We start from the raw sequence: 21093 nt of genomic DNA on the forward strand, positions 1-21093 counted from the left end.
CTGGTTCCTGAGGCTACTTCGAGTTCCCCAAACCGCTTCGAGTGGCAGCACAGCTAATTGAGGAATGCAGGAGCAGGAAAGCGCATTCCAGAGAAGCGGCCGAGCAAACAAGTTTAAGGCAACAAGTTCGTGCGTCGCCGGGATTAGAAGGGGGCCTGGGACAATGGAGCTCATTCGACCCCCTTCGTCTTTGAAGAAGGCTGTTGCCACCGCTGCGGAGCCGAGTCGCCGGGATTTGCAGGTGGGCATCGGACAATGGAGCAGGTGCAGCCCCCCCTCCTTCTCCGGCCTAGAAGTGATTGCCAGTCTGCGTGGCAAGACCGCAGAGAGCCCCGACAGGTGTGCCCCGCGACACGGGCGCCTACCATTGGTTGCAAGTGGCGTCATCGGAGTGGACTCTCCCATTGGTCAAACATGACGTGACTTGCAGTGCTCGAAGGGCTTATAAGAAGCCTTCCAGAGAGACCTGAGCATGCTGGGACATGCCCTGATTCCCTGTTTCACCTCTCTCGAACTTCTTACCGCGGGCCGCAGCGTCCGAGTTGCTGCCGGCCCGTAATGTCTGTACGAATGTTACTTGACGCTCACCTCCTTGTACATAATGTAGAATAAATCCTCCCAAGTTTTGGGGTTCTCATCCCGAAGCCCGTACTCCAACCCCTACACCTTCGACAAGAATGGTTCGCGCTGAAAATGTCGTTCGGCCACACTAGATTTAAAGCGGACAATGCCTCGAAACATAAAGCCTCATTTTGTTATAGCGCAAGCTCGACGCGGACAACAGAAGGCACATCTGACACACACAGCGCTGTGTGTGTCAGATGTGCCTTCTGTTGTCCGTGTCAAGCTTGCGCTATAACAAAATAAGATATGCCGTACCAACAAGCCCCTATTGCTACCCTCATAAAACCTCACCTGCAGCCCCATGAAAGGCGCGAAGTAGAGGGCTTTCCAGGCGCGCTGGTAGGCGCGAAGATCGGCGTCAGAACGTCCCAGGTTGCCCCTCAGGTGGCACCGCGCCGCACGCGAGACCCAGTGGCACGCGCGTTTGAACCAGGGCGCGGAGAGCGCGGGTCGCTGGGGTGGAGCGCGGCCTCGATTACCGAACTTGGTAGCGCCCTTGGTTTTGTCCCCACTTGCATGGACAGACAGCCTGCGTGATACCAGGAGTGAGTTCTACAAAAAACTTGATCAAACTGACTCGGGATAGCACGTAGGAAAGAACGTCCCGAGAGAAGCTATATTGTATTGTTTCTTCCTGTGTATATACAGGGTGTTCTCTTTAGACAGAACATATGTTGTTTTAGTATATAGGCTATGAGCGCAGCGAACGTGACGTTTTCGCAAAGAAGTTCCCGGTGGACGTACTTCGCCGCTTGGAACGTGAGCTATAGGGAGGACCAACTACGAAAATATTCAATAATTAACTTTTCTTTCGTGCCTTAGGCGCGATTGCTGAAACGGTGATTTTCGAAGGAAGTCACGTTTTAGTTTACCCCTCATGTATTCACGACCTTGATGATCGCGCCTAATATACTTGTAATCGAATTTCAACGGCAAATACATGAAACATCAAAACCTAGCGTTGCGGAAGCGCACCAAAGGCAGCCCCGCTATGATGCTTGGCGTTGTTAAGAACGGCCAGCTGCAATGCAAGTTTGCCACCAAGTTGCGACTGGGGAAGCAACATCTCGGGAGCATCGCCGCCAACCTCTAGCCACAGCGTGACTAAATCGACTTTGTGTCGGGGAACAAGACGCGCATCCCGCCACTCTCCGTCGCTTCAGCTACGATGCGTTCGGTGAAGCAGGCTTTGTGCTGAAACCGCCGCCATCCTCTAGCCTCATCGCCGTTGTGACGGAATGAGTTCGGCGGGCCAACTATTGATCCCAAACTCCCTAACACGGACCTCATCTGCTACGGGTGCGCGAGTTGCCGCGGGAACGCCGTTTTGCGCTCCTTCCCACGCCCCTACCAAGACGCAAGACAACGCGCTACCTGGAGCGGCTCCGAGTTCTATGAAATTCGTGCGGTGTCGGTTTCAGACCGTAAACACGTCTGTGTGTGCATGTGTGTGTGTAAACCATCCTGCGGAGAGGCGGCTACTTTGCGATGACTAAACGAACGTTCCCATCACCTTGTATCGGGGGAGGACCGAGTGTTTAAAAACTGCTGTTGTGAGGATGCTTGACGCACTTTTCTTAAGCAGTCATGTTGGACGGACACTCTCTCTTAAGCAGTCATGTTAGACTGATGTACTTTCTCAAACAGTCATGTTAGACTGATATAAATACTGTAAATAAACCCATATTCCTCGTTCTCGATGAGAAGCAGTCCTTGCCTTCATCATCGTCCTCAGCGTGGATAAGTTGGACGACGGCATGGGCCAGCTACCTTCTAATTCATGCCCGACTCCAATCTTGACAACGGATCGCGAGCGATGGGATTGAGCCCCCAATCCTGACAGCGTGTGGCAAGCGTGTGCCGCTGTGTGCCGGGTCGGGGTTTTGCCGCGGCCACGCTGTCATTCAAACTTCGCCCCACAATTATTCACACCCGCCGTGGTTGCTCAGTGGCTATGGTGTTGGGCTGCTGAGCACGAGGTTGCGGGATGGAATTCCGGCCACGGCGGCCGCATTCCGGTGGAGGCGAAATGCGAAAGCACCCGTGCGCTTAGATTTGGGAGCACGTTAGAGAACCCCAGGTGGACGAAATTTCCGGAGTCCTCCACTACGGCGTGCCTCATAATCAGAAAGGGGTTTTGGCACGTAAAACCCCATAACTTAATTTTGATTTGTAACAATTATTCACGGGACATCGCCGTCTGACCGGCAGCAGCTCGCGCTCAGTTTCGATATTGCCTGCATTTGGCCTTGAATTTCAACGACGAATATCTCACGTGCGATTTTCCGGATCTCTAAGAAATGGGTATGCCACAAATTGAAACACGCTACAAGTTCTGTATATCAACAATTGCCCTCAAATAAGTAATAAACAATTATTTAGCAATTCTTTGTTGATTAGTCTTCTCGGATCAAATTAAGCAATGACAAAGTATTTCAACTTGGCCGTAGAGCTCGCACGCGAAGACAACAGGTTTGTCATGGTCATAGCGTAATTATGAAAAAGATCTGTATTGTTAAACCCCCCCCCCCCCCTGTGTGTAGTGCATACCATTCTGTGATACGAATCAAGCGTCCCCCACCCCCCCCTATCGCCAATGGAAGAATATGGCAACATTCCGTAACGCACTTAGCTATGCTGCACTCACAACGCGTACATGACGCCCGCGCTGCGCTGAGACGCAAACTGCCAAAATAAATCATCCACTCACGGGCGCTATGAAACCGCGCTCAGCTTCAGTATAGGGGTCCATATGCTCCTTCGCACATTGTAGCCGCTAGTGAAGCCAAACAACGAGATATAAGGGAAAATGAACAATTCGTAAATAGGCTCCTATCAGACGGATTATAATAACTAGCACGCAACTACGTGAAATGCACCGACACGCAGGTGGGGAGGTTAATGAAAGGATACGGTTTACGGAGACGCGTTTATCAAGCATAAACACCTACTCAGGCCAGTACGCTGTTCAGCGCTCGTCGAAGCCTCCTCAATTTAGTGTGACGCTCGGGTCTCACATGTAGGACCAATCCGCATAAAGCTGCGCGTTGCTGCAAATCCAAGCGCGGCTTCATAGCAAAAGCCGAATGTTAGTGGATGAAGCAATACGTGATCGAGTTAGCTACGTTAAAAACAATCCGTATAAGACGGGATTGCCAAGGAACTCTGTACGGAGGTTTTATGTCAAATTTGCTGGTGGTTAGCGACGCCACAAAGAAAAAAAAAATATAACTGTCTTACTCCCCCGCAGTGCACTATATAACAACTTTTGAAAATTCACAAGTGGTCTCCTAATTTCCTGCTAGTTAGCCTTCAAAAAATTTAATTTTTGTAATCAGCACATACAAATTGCAGGTACCATTCCCACAGTGTAAATATTTTCTAAACTTCCACGAGGTGAACTCGCGAACGCTTCTGGCGCAACCTGTAACGGCTGCGATGCGCTTGCTTTTATCTTCATGAGGTGCTGTGACATAGTCCTGGGCTTTAAAGGCCAACTGCTACGAAATTTTAGACTGCGTAGAAAGCCTACTTTAAAGGGACACTAAAGCAGAACCCTAAACCAGTACAAGCTGATAAAATATTTTTGGAGAACTGTATTGTTAATGTTGCGATAATATCGTTACGGAATACGCTATTGTGATCTTTAGAGGATAATATATGAACGTCGAAGTACGATTTCTTGCATTTCTTGCTGAAACCGCAACGCCGGCACGTCGGTGTGACGTCATGAATTTGAAAACATTTATCGCATTTTTACTGTACTGGACCGAGTGGAAGTTCCGGAAACTTGTTTAATCTTTAGACCTTTTTACAAAACACAATGCAGTTCATTTTTACACATAAGGAATGAACTAGGGCCTAGCAGACGCTGTACGCAGACGCTGCAGACGCAGGCATGTACTGCCGCCCGGCCGCCGCGCCTGACGTCACACGTGCAGCTGACGCGTCTTCGTCCCACGCTCGGCTGACAAAAGCTGATTGGTTATGGTCAGAGTGTTTTTGTGTACAGTGTTGACGCGACCATTTCTTGACCCCTTGAACTCTGACGCTCATTGGATGATGTCGGCTTGCCTGATTGGTCGGAGTAACGAAATAGCCCATTGGTGGAAAAAAGTGTCTCTTAGATGCTGTGTAAACTTATATAAGCAATAGTTCGAGTAGTTTCAAGGTGTGAGCAAGTAGACAGCAGCAGACGGCGCAACTCCACCAGGGGAGACCAGGCCGGTCAGGCAGGCCGACGACGACGGGTATGACATCGTTCTGTTTGTAAATATTTTTATACAGAGTGAACTTGAAGTAAATCTCAAGTGAATAAACCTAGTTATTGAAATGCTACTTCTCGTCGTCGTACCTGTGGATTTAGACTTGCCGCTGCCAGAGCTAATCCCCGTTCATCTTCGTCTCCCTGGTGAGCTGATGCGTCAGATATCTCAAGGCTGCGTCACTTCGCTACAATATGATGCTTTCGCATTAAAAAAAAAAGATCCACCAGCACCGCTAGCCGGAAATGACACATGACATACAACATGCTGCTTCTCGGCATGGCACACGAGATAAAGCGCCACCCACGGTGGCGCGTGCCGCGCTGAAAAAGATCTCGGAGCCGGCCTGCTGGCATTTAGATTTTATCGAAAACACCGGGTCCAGCGTCGTCTGCTTGGATGTTAAAAGGCTTCTAACATGAAAACCATGCAAGTGCGACCCCTGCAGCCTTGCCAAGTTTACTTTGGCGGTATATACCACTGATATAGAGTAAATTTAGCTAGCATGAAATTTCGGTACTGCCGGTCTCTAATTGCACCTTGTAAGCAAGTAATTCAATCACTGGTTGAGTAAATTGCAATACTGACCGCTAACGCGTGCATTAGCAACACTCTTTCTCAACTGCAGCTTCTAGAGGCAGTCTTAAAGCGCTTACTTTTCGATGAAGGCAGCGTAGTCACGTATGGTGGCATTGCGTTTCCTGCTGAAGAAATTCTCAGACGCCTCGGCCAGCGCTAGCGGTGTTCGAGGTGGACACCCTGGCGCCGACGTCTGCTCGCAGTCGCTGCGATGACGTTTGCGAAACCACATTGAAATGACACATTTTGCAGGTATGCGCTTCCTATTCTTCTTCTTCATCATGGTCATCGTTATCATATTTATGTTGAGAGCAGGGTGAAGGCCTCCCACAGCGCTCTCCAATTACACCAGTATTGTGCCAGTTGACACTATGATGTTTGCAAATTATCTAATTTCACCACAACGCTTAGCGCGCTTAGTTTTCTGCTGTGCAGTACTGGGCTTTTGCAGCGTTCCGCAAGGCGCGCATGCGCAATTTCACTGTGGCACGCCCCCGACATGCCTGGACTCCGCTGTAGCATTGTGCTACAGGAAGCATTCTGAAATGTCTGGTCTTGCGCGAAAAAAAGTCAGCGACTTAGCGTGCAAGCGCCGGTGGCAAGATTCTTTTATTGTTTCACTACTCAAGTGGGCCAGGGTTTGCGTTTGCTGCATCTGCCGAGCAGCCATACGGTGTTTGGTGAGCACGCTTGCAGGTTGATAGTGTTTTGCGAGTTGCGTTTGCCTAAACAACCTTGTGCCTAACGAACAGCTGTGTCTTACCAGTACTCACGTACGCGGCAGAAACCTGGAGGCTTACGAAAAGGGTTCTACTTAAATTGAGGACGACGCAACGAGCTATGGAAAGAAGAATGATGGGTGTAATGTTAAGGGATAAGAAAAGAGCAGGTTTGGTGAGGGAACAAACGCTAGTTAATGACATCTTAGTTGAAATCAAGAAAAATAAATGGGCATGGGCAGGACATGTAACGAGGACCGATGGTCACTAAGGGTTACGACTTGATTGCAAGGGAAGGGAAGCGTAGCAGGGGGCGGCAGAAAGTTAGGCGGGCGGATGAGATTAAGAAGTTTGCAGGTACGACATGGCCACAATTAGTACATGACCGGGGTAGTTGGAGAAGTATGGGAGAGGCCTTTTCCCTGCAGTGGGAGTAACCAGGCTGCTGCTGCTGATGATGATGATGAAACAACCTTGGCGCGAACACAGCGACACAGTGAAAAGCCACACCTATTGTAGTATACAGCCCACGTTCTCACCGGGCCTAGAAGACATCGCTGCTGCTGAGGGAGACGTTATCTGACTACCACGCTATGTTAGTGATTGTTCGCGTAGAGTAACGCAAGTGTTTTGTGTTGCATTCTTTCTTTTCTTTATATATAATCCGTTAAACTGTGCCACCATGTTTACTCGCTCCGGTTTCTTCGCTCGCAGGAAGCAGCCGTGATTTCTTTGATTTCAGGTTCATGTTACACGCGGGAACATCATGAGAATTTGGCAGTTTCAGCCAGACGAAGAGCTATGCTTCTCATTTCGACGACGAGAGCTGTTATTCCACCTATAAATGCCTTGTACTTACGCGTCCTGCTCTTGCCGTACTGTGGCTTATGCTGCATTGAGGTGGTCATAGTTTTCGCGTTCACAAACACGAATTTCACGAATGCAGTTGTTTAGACTTGGAAAAGTATGATCGAGTTGGTGGGAATGAAGATAAAGCAGCTATGCTATTGAAAATGCTTGCACATGGAGGGAACATGTAATTTTGTTAGTCTCATCAGAAATCCCAACTTCGCCGTATTGCTGGGAAGTAAACTAGGTCCTTTACGGTAGTTTAACCAATAGTTTAACGTAACAATGTTTACCAACAAGGACACCAGTGCCTTCTTTCCAGTATCAGATTTCTGTCTTTTATCGATAAAGTGTAGTGTCTTCCTTGCACATTGTTCTGTTTTATCAGCCTCGCTACGCAAGAGTTGAAATTTGACCATATTGCATTCTTTTTCACAAATTTAAGAACTTTGAGTTTGTAGTTTATTTTTCATTTGATTTACGCCCTTACGGAACACTCCTTGCAATCAACTCAGGGCATAGCACAAAATTCACGGCAAAACTACCGAAATAAAGCGCTGAAATAAAGTCAGTTAAGGAGTAGTGAGACTAGCACAGTGCAAACATTTTCATGACTTATACTTATGCTTGCGTTCATTTTCAACCCCACAACTCAAATATCCTGCCATTCTTCAGCGTGGACTTTGCTAAAATTGAACGTGTAGCCTAAAATGCTTTTATCCTTTAACATTGTCTGGAAGCATGTATTGTGCAATAAAGCAATGACTATTTACCTTTCAACTTGCTTAACATTGTAGTTTATGTCAGCAGCATTTCTGCTGATGAAAACTTAACTCGTGAGTATTTCAAAATAAGATTATCCATGCTTTCATTGCGCTTAGTATGTAAGACGTACAAACCAAGTCTATTGTGCATTTTTTCGTCTGTGTAATGTAGCATCCCAAAAATGTAAACTTATGCCAAGAAAAAGGAATAAGCTAAACACATTGGTGCCACATGGTTCGGGTTTATTGCTGGACACATTACAGGTCATCTTTGGTGCTCACTGGGACATAGTTCGCAAGTCAGAGATATTAGTATTTATTGGTGAACTTTAGCCTAACACAAAACTGTCACACTTGTTAATTCTCTTTGATATCAATTTGACTCGTTTACTTGTTTAGACTGTTTGTCCTCTTTCTTAAGCTACGGTGACTTCAAATATTTTCAAATAAGGGCTAATATACCTTCATGTTGACATCAGCGGGTGCGCGGTCTTTATTACCAGCCACCGTTTCTCAGTCTTAAAAGCGATGCATTTCTTTCCGAACATCGCCGGGTTGTCATGATCATGGCCGCAGCGTGGCTGAACTCTAGCCCAATAGGCCAACCAATCACAGCGGAGGACGCGTGCGACTTCGCCGCTGGGTTCATTTCACTGCCACCAGATGGCGCTTTATCATCTATCTAGGTTGATGACGATGGTTATGATGATAAATGCTGCTCTCCGATGCCGAATCAAAATTGAACGACTCATTTGTTTTCATACGTTCGAAAATATACAGTGTGAAAGGCTTGCCTGTCGAGGTCGCTGGCGCTGACGATGGGCAGGCCTCGATCGAGGCATTTCTGAAGCACCTCCACGTCACCTTCGTGCACTTCCGGTCCGTGTCGGCTGTGGAGCTCTCCTCTGGAACCGACCGCAGTGCCATGCGCCAGCGCGCCCGGAAGCTCTGACGGGCGCAGCAGGGCGTCCGTCATGGCTTCCATCAGCCTGGCGCGGCCGTCCGCGTAGACGGAGTAGGCGTGCCGGTCGCAGGCGTGCGAGTAGAAATCGTCGCAGGGAGCGGGCACCTCGGCAGAGTCTTCGCCCATGTAGGCCTCCAGCCAAGAGCAGCCGTCTGTGGAACAGAGCCGCCAGACACCGGTGCGGCTGTCCTTCGGTTTCAACAAGTCCTGTTGGAAGCAACAAGGTCGCATTTGGTTCACTGTAACTGTACCATATATTCAAAACGCGGTCGTTCCACGTCCGTCGCATTGGCAGTAGGCAGCGCTAGGTAAAATTTCAAGAAATAATATTGTATAGTGCGTGCATACACTCAAAGAAAGTGGCAGTATAGGAGTCGCTGTGGCAGCTTAATAGTGAAAGTGCCGAGTAACGCCAAGCGCAATGTGGAAACGGATCTGCATCAAGTTATTTTTTGGTTAATTTTTATTTACCTTTATGCCTTTACTTGATTATTTCTACATTTTAAACAAACACAACGATTTCCTTCGCCTATGCTTCCTCTGGCTTGATTTATTTCCTGTCATCTGGAGGATCGTGACTGAAAATATTTGAGCCCCTTGCCTTAACAATTTTAACACATAACTGCGAACCAAGAACAGAAATTGTAGTCGTGTAAACTGCATCTGCCAGAGCATCTGAAGCACACAAACGTGGCGAGCTTCCATTATCAATTAAATTAAATTCGAATTTTGGAGTGTACTGTGCTGAAGCTCCACAATGGGTTATCAGCGAAGAAGGTGGTCCAAGACGTTTAGGTTTGTACCTCCCAGATGGCGTCACATCACCTAGCGCTGGTGACGTGGAACGTTTATTGCACTGGCTATGACGGCATATTCAAAATCAGATATAGTGCACTCTGGCTAGAACGCTCTCTTTGTGGCTCGTTCACGTTTTAAAAGCGAAGCTTTTCTCTGCGAACCTCGCCGGCTTTTCGTGACCGTGGGATGCTGCGGCGTGGCTGTTCTCCAGCCGAATAGATCAACCAATCACAGTAGAGAAAGCGCGCGCCCGACGTCACCACCGCTGGACTCTTTGCAACAACACCAGATGGCGCTCGTCCCCGAGCATGTGGGTCAGTGGGTTGCCTCGCATTGGGCGCTCACGGGAAGACTACAAATGAAGCTGTGCAGGGGGATATGGGCTGAACTAGTTTTGAAGTGAGGGAAGCTTGCAGTAAAATTGAGTACGAAGAACGGCTGAGGAATATGGACGAAAGTAAATGGGCTGGGAGAGTGTTCAGGTATCTGTACAGGCAAAACATTGATTCACAATGGAGGAAAAGAACTAGGAAGCTTACCAGCAAGTATGCGGCCTGTGGGGTGGGCAACACAGCAACAAAGAAGGCCAAGCGGAAAGTTAGAGAGGCTGAATTAATCTCATGGGTGGCGGCAATGGAAAGGAAATCTGCCATGAGTAACTACTCAAGAGGAAAAAACGAAATCAGGAAAGAAACCATTTATAATAACTCAAAGGGAAGCTCATTACTTTTCGAAGCGAGATCGGAATGCCTTAGAACACGCACCTATAAAGCGAGATATAAGAAGGAAGAAGAAGCATGTGCTTGCTGCGGGAAAGCTAGGGAAACGACGGAGCATATTTTATTAGAATGTGAAGACGTCTACCCAGCGGTCGGTTTAGGTACCACTGGCCTCCTTGAAGCCCTTTGGTTCAGCGGGAGCAGTGGTAAAGCAAACAGGTCCACAATAGACATTAGTAAGAGGCGATTGGAGGATTGGTGGAAGAAAAGTAGGGAAACGACAAAAGACGGAGACGTACAAAAACACAGTTCGCAATAGGGGATCAGAAAATAGGGGATCTCAATATCGATCTCAATATCGCAATCGATCTCGGATCTCAATATCGCAATAGGGGATCTCCTGGACATGCTAGTTCATAGTGTTTTTTTTCTTTTCTTTTTTCGTTGGTTAACCTAGGTAGGATATCAGGCAGCATAGTAGCAAGAGCTTGGTGGCGCAACCCACCCCCCCGTTCCAAAGGGGACGCTCATAACATCCATCCATCCATCCATCCACGGCAGCGGCGGTGGCGGCCGTGCGGGGGAAAGAAAAAAAGAACCAGAAAACGCCAGGGCGCACCGCGAGCGGTATGAAGTGCGTGTCTCGTATTTGACGGCCTGCTCCATGGGCTGTTTGCCAGCGCCGTTCGCTTTGTTGGTGGGGACGCTGATTGACACCCTCTTCTCGATGTCCCGTGCACTATGATCGCGTCCAGGTGGTTGCACCAGACAACGACGTAACTGCGTGACAGGGTCCTCTCATGGCGTCACGTGTCACTTCTGAATCACGTGCACGTGGCGATTCTTGCGACTCTAGCGCCGACGCCATCACACCACTTTCCACGCGCCTCTCCTTCTCCTCTCGTCGTGCTTCTCGTGGGTCAATGACGCAAGAAACCAAGCCCTTACCATCCCTAGTGAACCCCTCCGTCATATTCCCTATTCAGAAGGACCTTTAATAAGCTGCACCTCGCCGTCTTCGTCGTTCCCCTCATATGAGGGTGGCAGGTTAGCTCAAAAATGTGGGGTCCTAATAGATTCACGGGTGTCTTGGGGACGTTCCTCAATTCTTGGGCGTAGACACAGTGAGAACAAAACTCTCGCATCACCATAAGCAAGGGTCCCTCGTCGTCTCCGTAGGGGTCGTCGTCGTCTCCATCCCCGAGCAGCTTTCCAGCCGTGCGGGATCCAGCACGTGGAGGCGCCGTGAACCAGAGGTAGAGCAGCACTGCGTCGATGATCGCCAGGAGCACGATGACGACGCAGCCCACTCTGACGATGGTGCGTTTGCCTTCCTTGCTTCCGGACTCCGTGGTACTAGACCGGGACGACACCGTGCTTCTAAGCTGCATACGCGGTGCGCGAAACCGATGGATCATGAGCAACTTGAAAAATGAAAAGGTGGACGTGGAACAGGCGCTTACCGCATTCTCGCAGACTTCAGTGGGTCTCTCGCTGACTACAGCGCGCGAATTTCGGCGTCTTTCCACTTGTCTTCTACCGAACTATACTCGCGGACAACTTTCTGTGGCTATGAAGGGACAGCTACGGACGCGTGCCTGCTGCACATATGCGGTAGCGCGCTAAGTAGTGCGGCAGCGTTTGACAGTGCTTTTGGTTGCTCGGAACAGACGCTGAATTGACGCAGCTTCCTCGTGTGACGGTTTCGCGTTTGCCCAGACGCGGAAGGGAAAAGCCGCCAAATAAGTAAACTTTTAACGCGACAGCGTTAAGGAGCTCGTGTCGCAGAAAAGCCGGTGTCGTCGGCGGCGGTGTCGGCGTCTGCGGCGTTGGCCGTGAGCGATAACTCCCAGCAGGCACTCCATGAATAAAAAACAACTTGCAAGATGGGCTGGGCGGGAATCGAACCAGGGTCTCCGGAGTGTGAGACGGAGACGTTACCACTGAGCCACGAGTTCGATGCTTCAAAGCGGTACTTTTACACTCAGTGGTGTCTTCTTTCTTATTTAATTGTTGCTAATCAGGCGCTTGTGTTTTCTGTTCCCTAGCCTAAACAAACGTGCAATAAAACGCGGGACTCTCTTTAGAAGCACTCTCACTTTTGCGCGCTTTGCCTCTGCAGCCACAGAAAGTTGTCCGCGACTATAGTCCGATCTCTGGAGAGACGGTAATTAAATGTGGGCTGATGCCACTTAAGTTGGGCAATTCTGTGGGATCTGACGATAGGGCTGTGAAAGAGTGGGAGGAGAAATTTGATGAGCGGTAGTTAGAAGCAAAGGAATGTTGGAGACGGAAGGCGCAACTCAACGGACTTCCAGTGGATTTTAACTCAGTCGATGATAACTTGAGCAATGATTATGAATACATATGTGTGCTGTCATGCCCAACTGTCAAGCGCCATACCACCTCCTACTTCCTAGCCTCTCTCACCCCCCCCCCCCACCCCAAGTGCCTTCTTTTACCCCATCACGTGCCCCACCCCCACAACTTGCCCTTAATTCCTTTATACCGCCCTCGTCCAAGTTCTCGCCGCCCAGCAGGCGAACCAGAACTTGCACTGTTTGCAGGTGGCAGCCACAGTTTGTCGGGAACTGCTGAAATGTGCGCAGAAATGTTCATGAGAAATTACGTCTTCAACGCCACATGATATCCAAGCCATAATTTCTAGTCACCTTGTGTACGGGGAGATCTAATATTATTCCGTCTTTTATCCATGTAGTTGGACAATGCAGAGGAAGTACGGAGGTCAATTTGCTCGTTTCCGCGAGCCCGGACGGCTTTCCTCATTGGGAAGGCATAGAGATGCTTACGCGTTTAAAAGATTTTGAGACTTCCCCGAAGGGAACGGCCGTCTGCAATTGCTCTCTGTCGAGCTGCGACTGTATACATGTCCGTTAGGCTTCATCGTCAGTCCACTCCGCGCCTATTCCACGCAAGGAGGCGTAGCCTTGGCTGGGCGCTACCCAGACAGTAATGAGCCAGGACTGCGAGGAGCTCGTTCTGAGAAGAAAAAAAAAAAATAGTCGCGCATCTGGCCGCGAAATGCACTGAAAAAACAATCACTGGCAGAGCGTTTACCTTATTCCCATAAACGATATCAGTCCGAAATAGCTATTTTGTTACCATGGCAGCACCCTAGACGTCGGCAAGAGGTTAAAGGCTATCCTCATAATTTCAACACATGAGTCGTCTGTCTTTGAGGTGTTCAAGAGACTACGATGATTGTGTTAATTCAAAACCAGTATTTTTTCCTAACCCTCAAAATTATTCACAATTTATCGTAGTAACAGAGAGCTTTGTGCAGACAGAATTGAGCTCTCCGCGTGCATTTTAACCCGACAGTAAAGTTTTACACCGCTGTCTCTAATCGTCTGCCACCCACAGCGACCGATATTTTAGCTTAGCTAGTGTAACGTCAAGAAATGCGGGGCTACCACGTCGTCTGCTACAAGCATTCCTAAACCACGTGCGTGCCTTTCCGGACTTGCGTATTGTGTTTCGATTTTACTTTTCCCCTCACTTACTGCTAGTACCACCATGCAGCGCTTGCTGTATGTGTCTGACGGCCTGGTCTTGTTCAGCCATGCGTAGTGCAACCATGGAAATAAAAGTAAGTTTTTGGCTGTTGCGTTCTAAAGACGTCGCTCGCTCTTTTGCGTGTGCGTGCTCCACCACTATGGCCGTTACCTGTTACACCTATGGCGATAGGCCTCACCCCTGGCCGCGTCTTCCGAGGTGCTACTTCCGTCCTCAGGCTGACACCGAACGGCACAAACAGGTCGTCAACACTGAATTATTCCCGCAATTCCTTCACTCGCTTAATAAAAAACCGTCGGCATCCGTCCCATGATGAATTCCGACGTTAATGCGATAAGCATTCCAGCGATGTACTCACACATCATTCTGCCAACGCCCAAACAAGTCAAGCATAAGATGCGTGCGTAGCCTGGCTATTCCACCACGCTGGCGCTGCTACTGATGAGTTGTTGGCATCCCCTTCGAAATGGAGCGGTGACAAACAGTCACCTATAGCCTACTTGAGGTAAGTAATCTGTATATAAATATATCCGCCTAGCACTTTGTCGATGGCTTCTTCATCTTTTCGCTCAACCTCTCTATCTGCTTTGATTAGTTACCTATACCTTTAATGAATTTGGTCGTGTAAGTTTCTTACATGCTTTTTTTCTCCCACTAATACTCTAAGTGTCTTTTTTTTTCAGCTGTTCACCGGTTAATATCTTACTCCGCTTTAAATCCCAGCGTTTGAGGAAGGTGGACATTTCATACTGGTCTCGCTGGCTGAATGCACTTGCATTCATTAGGACGTTCCGAGTTCTATCTGGATTGTTGCGGCAGGACACCCATTCCTCATCCTGTTGGGAATATTTGCTCCGGTATGTTATTGTCCTTGGGAAACCAGCTCGGGCCTCGAGTACGTAGCAAGGCGCTGACCTTTGTGTTGTGACAAAAATTTTCTTTTCGAGTTTCTTTCTCGCCACTTTTCTAAATCCCCATGGTCATCTTTGTTTCCATCATTTAAATCTAACTTACTGTCTCGGTTTCCCTTTCTTTTCGCTGACGCTCTACCAGTATGCCAGCTTTTTCAACCGCTTCCTCCATTCTTTGTTCACGCTTTTGAAGTGTGGATATTTGTGCACTTTAGCCGCCAATTTATTTGCATCCGTGTTCCTGATTCGTTTCTCAAAATTAATTTCGCTCTGCGCTTCTCTGACCTATTTGTTTATTCATTTATTCAGTTACCTCACAGGCTCCCGAAGGAGTATTGCGTGAGAGGAGGATACAGTGATAGCTGGTGAAGATGCAAGAACAAATCTCTCACAATATTAACGCAATACAAAACAAACAGACAAACAAAGAAACAAACAAAATAAAAAAGAACTATGCAAACTTCAAAAGAGGCTGAACCCCCTTTGCCTCTACTGCTTCATTTGGTGTTTTCAGATTTTCGACGACCGCTGACAACCGTTGCAGCCGTTGAGATCGAGTGTTGCTTATTTCGCTGGACACAAGTTCGCCCAATAATGAGTTAAATTTGTAACTCCCACTTTTGACACTGCGTCGTTTTTCACTGTCACTACAACGTGACACTATGACGCAGGTTTGATTCTGCCAAACACTTGAGAAGCTTTAAAAGAATCATTCTTTTTTGTCATTGATGAGCGGCGAACACCCAGTGTCTTATACGTAGCGACCCACATTTGTCGAACAGTTAATTTCAAACCATGTTCTCTCAGCATAGGATCCCGCTGCTCCACCCCTCAGACCATGGTCATGCCCCAGCGACCACAATTTGGCATGAAAGAGGTTCGTCAAGCACAGAAAGAGAGACACACTTCCCTCAAACTAGGTGAAGTCCACGTAGAATGGTAGTCACATTAAAATTGCGCAAACCTGGTAACACCTGCACAAACTATCTCCGACAAACCATCGAGACGCACAGGATAAAACGAAACCACGTGCACACCAGGCCATGCCAGACATAGAAACTTCGCAGAAGTGCGCCGTACACACGCCATTTTGTCAGCCGTAAGTTTCGTAAGACTGCTGTATATGCTGCAATATCGAAAATGTAAATACACATTTTCTGGCGCGCCAAATGTTCTCCAAGTTTGCCAAATTTTGCATGCTTCCTGCACGACACATATGGCTTAGTATTCAGTGGAAAATTCAAGCCCGAAGCTTCGATTTTAGGGCCCCTTTACAGCAGAGTAGCTGGTCACAGTTTCAATTGATGCCGATGTCTCATGTTTCAAATATGCCTCTCATAAATCGTAGCTTTCTGCTTTTTCGCCTGCTACCTTCCTTGGCAACAGCCTCATACGCACCACACTGTCCATCAAAATCCCGCCTTCCCATTGAGAAAGTTGCTGCCAATACTGCACTAGGGCCGCCTGTACGCTGAAAGTCAAGCTCCTTTTAATCTCACCTAATGTGTACAATTGTTTTTGAGGCTGCTAAGAAAATAAATTTCGCGGGACGAGAGCACGAAAAACTCACCTCCGTAGTCACGTCAGTCTCACCCATTCTGCTAGATTACTTCAGCGCACAAAAGGCAAGACCCGGTGGTTGAGAAGGTGGCGGCCAGAGATGATGATGATGATGATAGCCTCATATTATGGCTCATACCCACACTGGGGGATTGGCCAAGAATTGCGTGCTGAAACGTTCACCTATTTTTTTTTTGAAGTGAATGAGGCTTCCCTTCTTCTTTCATGAAGTAGTTCTTGGTGTCGATGATTGGATTGGATTTCCTTCTACGAAGGCGCGTACCCACTGCGGGGCATTGGCCAAGATTTTGATGGTACTAGGAAGATGCTGGTGATATTAAATTTGCTAAAACTGTCAAGAGGAAATGCATAAAAAACAACGTTTGAAGGATTTAACAGAGTCGCCCTGAAACAACCATGAATTCCCTCACCCTAGAGAAAACATCTCTGTGGCAATTTCCAAGAGCGAGAGCTCCCAGAGAAAGAATATTCACAATATTAAGAAGTGTAAACCAAGTTGTCTGAACGTTCTTTCTAAAATGTTTTTCCTAAAAAAAGAAAAACGGTGGCGGAATAAGACAAACTGATTTATGGTTTCATCTTCTACAGAGATTTCCCCAGAGGAAAAGGCGCCAGACCAGCCCTGTGACGACAAAAATTTAATACTGGTGTTTGGCAACGTAATCAGGTAAGGATCACTTCACATTTCATGGTGTGAAAATAATTTTTGTGCCAAGAGAATAGCAGGTGCCCATATTCTGAAAAGTTGGCTGCAGCCGAGTTCAGAAATTCTAGAGCAATTGCATATCTCCTGAATCTAGCAGTAGATCCTTACCATAAAGCAAATGTTTTCTTCATTTAGTGTTTGAGAAGCGACGAGTGGATGAATGGTGTTCTTTCTCAAAAATCACATCTCTGCATACAGAAAGGCATGCGGCTTTCTTTATTAGTTGTCTGACGGCTACAAACGATTATTTTATTGCGATATCTATTATAGGTATACTCTCTACTGAAGATTACCTTAAGATTAAGACTTCCTCGTCTAGAGCTGTGTACAGAAATTCTCTTGTTTCCAAATACTGTCGCATACATACTACGGCCGATTGGCAAAGAAGCAGGTGGTTTCAAGTATGTTTATTAGAATGAAAACACAAATTACATTTGCATAGCAGAGCATGGGTTAAAGAAATATAATCTAGAAATTAGAAAAATATTTTAAGGAATTTTGAGATAGAATAATTTAGCCAAAGCGGAATAATAGGAATAATTGATAGTTTTAAAAATTCAGCAAGGTACCCTTCGCGGTATCGTTCCCAATAATGTTGTTTGTCCCTCTCCCTGAGTCGCCGCTTCACGCGCGTCCCAGGGCATCGACAGCACCAGCAGTGGGATCGCTCCGTAGAAGTCTCAAAATGTACATCTACCAGATCTGGTATTTTTATTTTGTCATAGATTGTGAGCCGTGCAGTGCACATGCATAAAGATTGCATAAGATTAGTGTTGGGGCCTTCGTGATTAATAAACAGTCATTGCAATAGGTTGCACGCTGCGTGGAATTGTAGGTGACATAATTGTACGTATCGCCGTTACTTGAATACCATTTCACCACTTCGACAAAGCCTCGCTTCACATGGACTGCAATATGAGTATCGCAACTACCTACTTTGAAAGCAAAGCTTTCTTGTCCTACTGTCCCTTGTTTGACGTGGCTATTGTCTGGTGGGTTGGTCTGTATCTCGGTGGGTATAATTGTGGATATATGCATGAAGGTTTATGAGCGCCTTAATGAAATTAGCACCCAAGGAGCATATGCGTAATTTTACGTGGACCGATAACGCAGTTCAAGTAAGCGGACCCGTGTTCTGCGTAAATAAAACCTTAACAAATAATGCTGGCTTGCAGGTATTTGTCAAGCCCACCGACTTCCTTCGCAGCCATCTGACGCTGTGCATCCACCTGATTTTTTAAATTTCGATTTCGGCATAGTTTGTGAGTGACACTGCAGTGTCTGCGTGGAGGCGAACACGTACGTTAGGCAGCATGCGTCATACGTCATACGCCAGGCAGGATGCGTCTGCACACGTGCTGCATACGTCAGACACGATGCGCATGCGTACGAATGCGCATGCTGCCTGTAAAGCTAATTACGCGTTGAAGGCGCCCGTCATAATCGCTAGTACTCCCCGCATAACAAAAGGCTCGGTATAATTTGTGTTCACCCGTGCTTGTGCATACGTGCGTGCGTGCGTGCGTGCGTGCGTGCACTCGTGTTTTGACTCTCCGTGCACTCATGCGAAGCTTCGCTGTATGAGCAATCTTATGTACATTTCAACTCTTTGGATCTGCTGCATTTCTTTTGCAAGTTGTGGGGTTCGTGCGGGCAAGGTTTGATATTTAATTAGTTGTTGCCTCTTGCTACATTGATGTTGACGTCCTTTGCTACACAACAGGTTCACGTCACTAGAGTTACCTCAAGTATAGCCAAAATGCTATACGCTGCTTCCCACCTTTGCGCCAGACACGTAGTGGTGCTTTTATCGCATTCACAGTGATGATGTGATCCCAAAGTAGGCGGCTCAACCTCCTGAAATCTTGTTGAAATATTGCAGTGCCGAAATAAAAGTACCGTCTTATAAGTACCACGCGCTAACCACTTGTCGAGGCTGCATGAGGCTCTGCGGAGCTCCGCCCGCGACGACCAAACATCGGCGACCCAGCACGCCCGTGAGGCGGTGGCGAGGCAGGCCCTCGACGTCCTCTTATGGGAGGCTTTGGCCCGGCCATCATAAAGTGCTGGTTCTACAATAAAAGTTTATTCACCCCCTCCCCGGAAATGAAAGTTCACATTCAAGTGTTTACTGCACGACCCAATGCGCGCGCGCGCACACGCACACACTTGTGGTAGGATAAGGGCATCCTACTGATTGAAACAGGCAACCCTTCAATGCCAAACGTTGTTGCCGACAACCGCACGCCCGCCCGGTCAAGCCGAACGCCAAGCCAGCTCTCGCAATCCCATTGGGAGAAACACCGTCGCAGCGCACACGAGCGCTTCTCCCAGGGCGAACAGCCCCTAGGTTATGCAGAGAGGTAGATGCTGCGAGAGAGAGAGAGATAAGGGGCTCTTGTGGAGAAGGAGGAAGGCTAGCCCTATCTTCTGCAACCCATGCGGGAGCACGGCTCATCGTCAGCAGCGTGGGGGAGGTGGGAGTAAAGGAGAGAGAGGGTAGGTGGGAAAAAGGTAGAGAGAGAGAGAGAGAAAATGATAAATGAAAGGTAGGGAGGTTAACCAGGACTGAGCCCGGTTGGCTAGGTAGAGGTTCGTCCTAGCAGCATTAGTGCAGCCCGGCCAGGAGGGCCCAGAGGGCCCAGTGGGCCCAATGGGACCCGAGGTGTAGGCTGGAGGTAGACCATATAGGAAATGTCATAGAACCAGAAAGAAGACGAAGCAAACGTAATTGAAGCGGACGCAATTGAAGAAAACAAAGGCGAAGGTACAGGCGGAACTATGACTCAGGAAGCGGCTGAACAATCGAAATTGAAAGTGCGTGGATCACGAGAAACAAGAAGGGCAAGAAGACACTGCAAATACAAAGACACCGGCAAACAAGACACGCAAAAGAAGGCGCCCAGGCCATCACCGTTGCAGCAACAACGCAGACCCCAGATGCCGCCCCTGCCAGTGGATGACATTAAAATCGTCTACCGCCCGCAATCAGGCCTCGAACTCGCCAAATGGAACATGTCGCTGTGATGCACGTCATCGGTAGAGCGAGAGGACCACTGCAGCAGGATTTCAACTACAAATAATCGGTACAAGTACAGAGAATCGAAAAATTAATCGCAAGCATGGCCGACAGGGAAGACGCCAAGATGCTGATCACTACGAACAAAATAAAGCTCTGAGACACTTAATACAGCGTCAAAGGCAACATACCAATCCCGGAAAATGTCTACAGAGGCGTGATCAATGGCCTCATACCCTGGACGAGCACGGAAGAAATGCACCGGCAAGATACACCGTTCTTCACGCCCGAATGATGGGTCAGTTGACCGCGGCAGTGGTATTCTTAGAAGGACCGCACGTTCCGTACTACATCATCTTCCAGAGCGCAGACGTCCGTTACAGACCATATCGCATGTCAGTGTAGTATTGTCGAATACTACACTGAAATGCGGCAAGACCGCGCACCCAAAAGACCACGACTGCAAATCTACCTGCAAGCCATACGGAGAAGGGCACGAAACTGCAAGTACAGAGTGCAAGAAGAGATTGAAACAAAATCGATAGCCCCGTAAGATACGGCAACGGCACCCCTACAGGCTCCAATAAAGAAAGCAGAAACTCCAGTGGAGTTGACTAAGTATGCGTAAGCCGGCCCCAATTTTCACTTGGACAACCCCAAATTTCAGTTAGATCACCGCCGCCCCCAAATTTCAAGTTGGCCCGGGCCCAATTTAGGTTGGCCCACCACAAAATTTCAAGTTGGCCCATCCCTAAATTGTAGTTGGCCCACCTCCAAACTTCAAGTTGAGCCACTTTCAAGTTGGCCCACCGCTACTGTAAGCTTCCCCACGTGTTTTCTATACGACCCTTTGTATCCGTATGGGTATTCTCTTTTAATTGCGATGGCAATTATATGGACACTCAAGGCACATTTCAGCCGTCGCCGTGCAACCTACCACAGCAGGCCACCGCTACTCTCCTCCGGTGCTACAACGAGTGCTGGGAGAAAGGAGAACTGCCAGTGGTATGTATCATACGCAGATCACCATGATCGCGAAGCCCAACTAACTTCTCGGC

At 48.1% G+C, this 21093-nt stretch overlaps 1 protein-coding gene across 1 annotated transcript in view; it reads right to left on the reverse strand.

Annotated features, from left to right (window-relative positions):
- The window catches only part of LOC135904219 (uncharacterized), a 29995-nt gene extending 13593 nt beyond the window's left edge, over positions 1–16402 (reverse strand). Inside the window, exons 1-5 of the mRNA XM_065434856.1 lie at positions 16300–16402; positions 11430–11666; positions 8595–8971; positions 5546–5674; positions 916–1153 (exon numbers count right to left, since the gene is read on the reverse strand). Coding sequence (XP_065290928.1) covers positions 916–1153; positions 5546–5674; positions 8595–8971; positions 11430–11666; positions 16300–16326 — 1008 coding nt within the window. The 5' untranslated portion in view covers positions 16327–16402. The remainder of the gene's footprint in view (positions 1–915; positions 1154–5545; positions 5675–8594; positions 8972–11429; positions 11667–16299) is intronic.
- Between the last annotated feature and the right edge of the window lie 4691 nt (positions 16403–21093).

This window comes from Dermacentor albipictus, chromosome 10 (assembly GCF_038994185.2).
Source record: "Dermacentor albipictus isolate Rhodes 1998 colony chromosome 10, USDA_Dalb.pri_finalv2, whole genome shotgun sequence".
In the NCBI taxonomy this organism is placed as follows: Eukaryota; Metazoa; Arthropoda; class Arachnida; order Ixodida; family Ixodidae; genus Dermacentor; species Dermacentor albipictus.